Source organism: Salpingoeca rosetta (genome assembly GCF_000188695.1).
Source record: "Salpingoeca rosetta unplaced genomic scaffold supercont1.6, whole genome shotgun sequence".
Taxonomy (NCBI): Eukaryota; class Choanoflagellata; order Craspedida; family Salpingoecidae; genus Salpingoeca; species Salpingoeca rosetta.
In genome coordinates this window covers 1,374,881-1,382,714 of record NW_004754928.1, presented here as the reverse complement: position 1 = coordinate 1,382,714, position 7,834 = coordinate 1,374,881, and the positions used below count along the sequence as shown (strand labels likewise).

The window sequence follows — 7,834 nt, the reverse complement described above, 5'->3', positions numbered from 1 at the left end:
GTGGTTGTTTGCCTGCTTGGTCGGTGTGGTCGGTTGGGTTGGCAAAGTGTGCGCGTGGGATGTGTGTCGCCAACAACCGCAACAACGAATGTGTGATGAATCATCGATGACTCATCATGTAGACTGAATTCAGTTCTTACGCATGTTGTTAGACGTGCATCGAATTCATGCGTGGCAGTTATTCAGTTATTCTGCACGCGCGCACACACACGCAAACTTCGAGGTTGGTTGCAGTGGAACTTGGGTAAGTGGCAGTGGTGTGGGTGCGTGGATGAAGGCTGTTGGTGGATTGGAACAGCAGGAAGACACAAAGACTACACACAAAGACATGCACACAAAGACATCCACACAAAGACATACACAAACACATCCACTCCACGCTTTCCTTCCACATACATACACACACGCACCTCCAGGAACTCAAAACGCTTTCCACCCTCAAACACACACACACACACACACACACACACACACACACACACACACACACACACACACACACAGAGCAGAACCACCACCCACCCATGAGCTGGTATGGTGCGGCAAACTATGTGTGCAAATTGGGTGTGCACACTGTTGTGCAGCCCGTGCTGTGGATGACCCAACAACAGCAACAGCAACAACAACAACAGCAGCAACAGCAGAGCGGTGTGGTTTCTTCCTGGCTCGCCTCCTCTGCATCAGCAAGCAGTCTCGTCACCTCCAACCCCAGCAAAACCAGCAACAGCGCCAGTCACGACGGCAGCAACAGCGTTGGGTCTGTGCGACCGTTACACACCGTCTTGAAACAAGAGCGACAAGCTCTCAGCACCACACCGCATGGGCACCCAATCTCACAGGATGCCCTTGCAGTGCCACCCACGCCCACATCCACGAGCTCAGCGACGCGTGTTGCCAGTGCTTCCGGTACCGCCGACGGACAAAATCGTCGTCCTGCTTCTCGCGTGCATGCCATAAACACACCACACACCCAGCAGACGCACGGCTCGCCGAGGCCTCAGCGTACACACGGCGTCACTGCACACCATGCGGTGCCCCGATCACTCACCCGTCTTGTGCTGGACCCGAAGGGCAAACGACACACAACCTCTGATAGCCAACACACCAACCAAGAACAACGGCAGTCACAATTGCAAACAGATTCACGCAAACAGCAGCCTCAAACACCAAGCCCAGTGAAAGAAAAGGCGAGCTTCAATGCAAGTTTACACGCGTGCGCATCTGGGCTGCACCTCTCGCTGTCCCTCCTGAGCTGTGCCAGCTTGCCACACCTGGGCAGCTCGCTGGTCTCGCGCGCGTACCCGAGCATCGCCAACATGATGGACCTTGACGCCGACAGCGACGGCACTGGCGATGACGTTGGTGGTGATGATATGGATGATGGAGGAGACGGCATCAGCGATGTGGAAGACATTGATGGTGATGATGATGATGATGATGATGATGATGTTGATGGTGATGATGATGATGATGATGATGATGATGATGATGATGATGATGATGATGATGATGATGGTGATCATGATGACGTGGTCCACGTATCGCTTGAGCCCAGTGGTTCCGTTCCACACCACAAGCCGCCAACTTCTCCCACTTGCACGACCACGGTTCCCTCCTCCGCCACGTCAACACCTTACACCCCTCCATCCACGTGCGAAGCGAGCGAGGTGCTGCTGCCAACGCCAGCGCTGGCCGATGCGTTTGCAGACGCGCTGTTGCAGTGCTGCACCGAAGGAAAGGTGTCTGTCGTGCAGCGCACACTCGAGGTAACTCCGGCACTGGTGACACACGTGCGGGCAAGCGACGGCGCCCAGCCCATCCACGCAGCAGCAGCAGCAGGGCAGGTGGACGTGCTCCTGTGCCTCATTGCGCTTGGTGCAGACATCACAGCAACGACGACACACACACGGGAGACGGCGCTTCATCTAGCCGCGCGCGGGGATCATGCCCTCGCTGCCACCGCCATCCTGGACCAGACGGCCGGCGCTCTTCTCGTCAACTGCACCGATGCACGAGGTGCGGTTTCGTGTGCTGTGTGTGTGTGTGTGGTGTGCTATGTGTGTAGTGTGTGGTGTGTGTATGTTTGCGTGTAGTGTGTGTGTATGCGTGTGTGTTGTGTGATATGTGTGTAGTGTGTATGTGTGTGTATGTGCGTGTGTGTGGTGTGTGTGTAGTGTGCTGTGTGTGTGCTGTGTGTGTGTGTGTGTGTGTGTGTGTGTGGTGTGTGGTGTGTGCGTGTTTGCCTGCAATGCGTACTGCTTCAACGAGCTACCTCCACCCCCTCACCCTTACCGCCCCCCCCCCTTCAGGTGCAACACCGGTCTTCGTTGCGAGCGAGAACGGGTGCGCCGCTGTGCTGGATGTGCTCCTCGCCCGCCGACCAGATATCGACGCGCCACGCAATGACGGTCCGTTGGCCAGTGTGTGTGTGTGTGATGCAGAGACTGCCCTCCTTCTCCCAGCATCTCTCCCAACATCTGTCCCTGCCTCTCTCCCTGCCTCTCTCCTAACCGCTCTCATTTCCCCGTCTTCTCCATCTCTCCCGCCCCCCCTCCCATCTCGACTGCAGGCGCCACACCGCTGTACATGGCCTGCTACAACGGGCACACGCGCGTGGCAAAGACGCTCGCCCTCGCCGGCGCCAACCACTCGGCCACGCACGCGTCTGGAGCAACGGCGCTGCACATTGGCGCGTGGAAGGGCCACGCGGCCGTGGTCCGGTTGCTTGCATGCACGGCACCCGCGCTCATCAACGCGCAGACGTGTGCGGGCGCAACGCCGCTGCTTGCTGCCTGCACAAACGGGCACGCGGATGTTGTTGAGTTTCTGCTCTGCCACGGCGCCAACCCGCTGGTGCGCATGTACGACGGAACCACGTGCCTGCAGGCATCGCGGCGCGGCGGCTACGTGGAGATTGAGGCCATGCTGCTGTACGCCATTGCCCACATCCGCGCGCACACGTGGGACTTTGTCTTTGACTGCGACGTGCCGGTCGAAGAGGGGGAGGTGGATGTGACAGATGACGTCGATCTGACGGAGGAGGTGGGTGTGGTGGAAGAGATGGATGTGACAGAAGACGTTGGGGCGACAGTGGAGGTGGTTCAAGCTGAGCAGAAAAGAGCGATGATGCAAGAAGGAGATGAACACGCGACAGATGCGACCACGGCTGCAGGGAGGCGGGATAAGCGCCACGGCATCAACAATGGCGTGCAGTGGCTTGAAAAGGAAGGGAACAAGTCACTTGGTAACAATGATGACGGTAATGGTGGTGATGACACCGTGTGCGGCGTTGGGCGTTCGTCTGTTGTGTCGTGGACACTTGGCTGTGATGACAGTGACGACGCGAGTGACAGCGACAACTTTATCAATGACGATGGCGACGGCGCCAATGAGTATGACAACGAGTATGATGATGATCGCGAGTACGACGCTGATGATTATGATGATGGCCACTGTGCTGCAGCTCGGCGGGTGTGGCGGGCGCAGGTGTGGCGGGAGCTGCTGGTGCTCAGTGGCAGCGACGACGACGACGACGACGACGACGACGATCATGGTGGGTGCGATGGGTGTGGTGAGGTGATGGTCGACTGGGACTGCAACATCCTTGCTGACAGTGAGCAACGACGAGAAGATGGCTGTGCAGAGGTGCTCCAGCATAAGCTGAACCTGCAACAACAACAACACCACCTCCGTGACCACCACCGCCGCCGCCACAGCAGCAGCAGCAGCAGCAGCAGCAGCAGCAGCAGCAGCAGCAGCTTCACCACAGCGACACCAACAACAACATCAACAACAACATCAACAACAACAGCAACATCAGCAACAGCATCAACAACAGCAACGTCCGACACGGCAAGAACGGCGACGTGGGTGGTGACGGCTGACGGGCACCCCGTGCTGGCATCAAAAGTGGAGGAGATCAGACAACAGCTGCTGCTGCACGACATTCAAGCCGATATCAGCACCAGCACTCTGCCATCCACAGCACTGCTCGCTGACAGTTGTACTGTAAGTAGTGGTGATGGCGGTGCGCAGTGCGACCGGCGGCGCCGGTCGATGCAGCGCGCAGCAGTGAAGAGAAGTCGCAGGTGTGCACGCACCTCCGCCATGAACGATAACGACAACGACAACGACAACGACAATGATGGTGGTGAGGGACCGGTTGTGCGGCAGCGTTCACGGTTTCGCCTCAACAGCGATGATGACTTTGACCTCGTTGGTGCAGTGTTGCCGCGGCAGCCGGCGCTGCTTGCACACGCACACGTGCACTGGTGCTCTTCCAGCGACGGCCGCATAGTGGAGGTTGGCGATGGTGATGACGACAACAGCAGTGAGAAAGACAGGCGCGTGCGCGTTGAGCGTGGCAGCGTGGCAGCACGATCCGGGCTGAACAAGCGGGGGCGCAGACGACGCGCACCGCCACCGTCTGTCATGTTTCCCGAGTCCCTCAGTCCTTTTGCGTTTGCACTCGCCATGCCATCAAGTTAAACGCCATTTGTGGTGTGTGTTCGTGTGTGTGTGTGTGCTCGTGTGTGTGTGTGTGTGTGTGTACGTGCATGTGCTTGTGTGTGACGTCACATCATGTATCACTGGTTCGCGCGTCGTCCAGGGCGTTGAGCGCCTTGCGATATGACGTGATGTGATGATTGGTTAGGTAGGGATGCAAGTCAATCAAGGTGTCACACCCTTCTTGACAACAGCTCGCATCAACACATTTGACGCTAGATGACACAATGGAGACTTTTGGAATTGTTCGTGATGATGTGATTTCTTACTTGCTTGCTGGCACAAGTGCACTCACATCACGGTGCCAATGTAAACAAACGACAACATCAGGCACGCGAAGAAACAAAGGAAGAAAGATGCACGCAACAAACACATAAACGAACACAAACACATAAACGAACACAAACACAAACACACACACACAAACACAGCCAGACGTCATCCATTATCATTCGTTGCTGCTTTGTTTGTTTACATTGACGAAAATTATATAAAATTCCACATGTTTTTCTGCGCAATCATGATGATGACAAATCGTTGCTTCTGCCAGAGTGATGTGTTGCATGCCTCAAGGCAGTGGTGCACCACTCATCTGTCGTGCACATCTAGACATGTGCAGCAGCAAGTCCCCAAGCAGACGCAATGGCGCACCGGTGTTGGTGCTGTGCTGTGGATGGGTGAAGCAGCTGGGTGAAGCAGTTTGCGGTTCCCAGGCATTGGCATTTATTTCTCGTTCATCAAGCAAGACAACCAAGCACAACCCAAGAACAGAGAGCCGCCAAGCACACCCGTCACAAGCAAAGCGACCAAAGACACCGCCAAGCACACAGCCAAGCGCAAGGAACAGCAAGGATGCCGTCCAACATTGTGGTTCTCGGGTCCACCGGGTTTGTGGGCACCTCCACCATCAAGACACTGGCAAGCCGCTATTCTGCACAGACGCAAGTGCGAGCTGCAACACGCGACCCTTCCTCGGACAAGGCAAAGGCCCTCGCCGCCGACAACGTGATGGTTGTGAAGGGCGACATGAGCGACCCAGCCTCCCTGGACAACATCATCCAGAAGGACGACGCCGTGTTTGGTGTGTTTTCTCTGTGTGTGTGTTTGTGCAGTGTGTGTGTGTGTGTGTGTGTGTGTCTGCAGTGTGTTTGTGCCGTCTGTGTGTGTGTGTGTGTGTGTGTGTCTGCAGTGTGTTTGTGCCGTCTGTCTGTGTGTGTGTGTGTGTGTGTGTGTGTGTGTGTGTGTGTCTGCAGTGTGTTTGTGCCGTCTGTCTGTGTGTGTGTGTGTGTTTGTGTTTGTGCTGTCTGTCTGCAGTGTGTTTGTGCATGCGTGTGTGTGCTTCTCATTTTGCCCCCATCTCCTATCCCCCCCCCCTTCATCAACCTGTGTCTCACACGCCAAACCTCCCCCCCCCCCGATGCCCTTGTCACCTTGTAGTCGTCACCCCGGGCCACATTGAACGCACGAAGCTGGCCATCGCCGGCGTGGATGCCGCCAAGCGCAACGGTGCCAAGTTTGTGCTCGTCGTCTCCGTGCTCACCACGGGCACAGACAGCATCTTTGGGCGCCAGTTTGCGCCACTGGAGAAGCATGTTCAGGAGTGCGGCATTCCATACTCGCTCGTGCGCCTGCCATTCTTCATCGACAACGCGTTTGGCAACCAGGAGGCCATCAAGGGCGGCAAGTACTATGCGCCCGCTAAGCCAGATGTTGTCTTCACGCCCGTTGCCGTCGCCGACGTCGGTGAGGCCTGCGCCGCCATCCTGGCCGACCCCTCCAAGCACGCCAACACCATCTACTCGGTATGTTTTATGTGTGAATGTGCGTTGTGTGTTTGTGTAAATGTGCGTTGTGTGTTTGTGTGTGTGTGTGTGTGTGTGTGTGTGTGCGTGTGCGCGAGTGTTTGACTGTGCTTGCTCTGCGTGCGCCTGCCTGCAACGTGTACCTCGTGTGCCCTCCCAACCACCTCTCACGCAGCCGTTGTTTCTTGCAACGCACTGGTGCAGCTGACGAGCAAGCCCATGACGCACAAGGACATTGTTGCTGGGTTCTCCAAGGCGCTCGGCAAGCCCGTCGAGTACGTGCAGGTCCCATATGACGCCGCCAAGAAGTCGTTCATGGACCTCGGAATGCCCGAGTGGCAGGTCGACGGCGTGCTGGTACGTTGTGTGTGTATGTGTGTGTGTGTGTGTGTGTGTGTGTGTGTGTGTGTGCGTGTGTGTGTGCGTGTGTGTAGTGATTGTGAAATTGCGTGGCGGTTCCTTGGTTGCTCCGCGTTTCTCTCGCTCAGCGTCTCTTTGTGCCTTGCTCACCTTCCTCCTTTCCTCCGCTCACCTCATTCCCCATATCTGCTTATCCCCCCATCCCCTTTGTGTGTACAGGAACTGTTCCGCTACTTTGACGCGTCTGCGAAGGTGACGAACAACCCGACGGACGACATCAAGAAGATCACCGGCCACGACCCACTGGATGCAGAGGCCTGGATGAAGTCTGTCAAGGGCGCCTTTGCTTAAACCCTGCACCCTCCATGCATGCATGCATTCATCGTGCACTCACGCGCGGTCCATCTCACTCCATCGAGTGTACTGTTTTGTTGTGTGTAGCCTTTGTTGTTTCTCTGTTGCTGTTGCCTGTGCCCATAACCTCTCCCTCGGTTCACTTTCATATCAATGTCGCCCTTAAGAATAAACGCTCTTTCTTCTCGCCTTCTCGCTGCACATGCAGAGATGCGTGAGAACACCTGTTTATTGTTGACGGCGTGGTAGGCGCAAGGACACTGAACCCAAGATAAGGGAGTGATGAGAACCAGAGCAGGTGCTGGCGTGGGTTTGTTGTAAGATTGGGCAAATACACAACTTGCTCTGGAGCGAAGCATCTGAGAATGGAAGGTTAGTGAGGGCACTATGAATAAGAGAAGAGAACAGTGTCCGGTCCCTCCTGCCACTGGATCCTGGATCCTTACTTGCGTGATGATGTTTGGTTCTCTTAGCACCCTCGAAGTTTCAGCACGGTGTGAATCGTTGGTGGATCACTGTCGTCGTTAGCGCGAGGCATGTACAGGCAGTTCTCTATATTGGCAAGAAATACATTGGAAATTTCTCCACATTGGCAACAAATCTCCGCGCCACACTCTCGCTCAAAACTGTCGCGCCAAAAACCACAACCATTGACACGCACACACACACACGCACACACACACACACACGCACACACACGCACACACGCACACACACACACACGCACGCACACGAACGAACGACATCAGCAGCTTGAAGGCGTCGCTTAAGGCCGCAGCAACGGGCGTGACAGCACACACGATTATGACTAA

The 7,834-nt window shown here is 56.0% G+C and overlaps 2 protein-coding genes across 2 annotated transcripts; both read left to right on the top strand.

Annotated features, from left to right (window-relative positions):
- Nucleotides 1-524: 524 nt before the first annotated feature.
- On the top strand, nucleotides 525-4,831 carry PTSG_02886 (uncharacterized protein; the record flags this gene model as incomplete). Its single annotated transcript, XM_004996342.1, has 3 exons — nucleotides 525-1,419; nucleotides 1,660-2,016; nucleotides 2,570-4,831. The coding sequence occupies 3 exons, from the start codon at nucleotides 525-527 to the stop codon at nucleotides 4,486-4,488; spliced, it is 3,171 nt and encodes a 1,056-aa protein (XP_004996399.1). The 3' UTR covers nucleotides 4,489-4,831.
- Nucleotides 4,832-5,034: 203 nt separating this feature from the next.
- Nucleotides 5,035-7,211, top strand: PTSG_02885 (uncharacterized protein). Its single transcript, XM_004996341.1, has 4 exons — nucleotides 5,035-5,587; nucleotides 5,944-6,308; nucleotides 6,513-6,665; nucleotides 6,888-7,211. Exons 1-4 carry the CDS (start codon nucleotides 5,359-5,361, stop codon nucleotides 7,017-7,019), a joined length of 879 nt encoding a protein of 292 aa, XP_004996398.1. The 5' UTR covers nucleotides 5,035-5,358; the 3' UTR covers nucleotides 7,020-7,211.
- The last annotated feature ends 623 nt before the right edge of the window (nucleotides 7,212-7,834 follow it).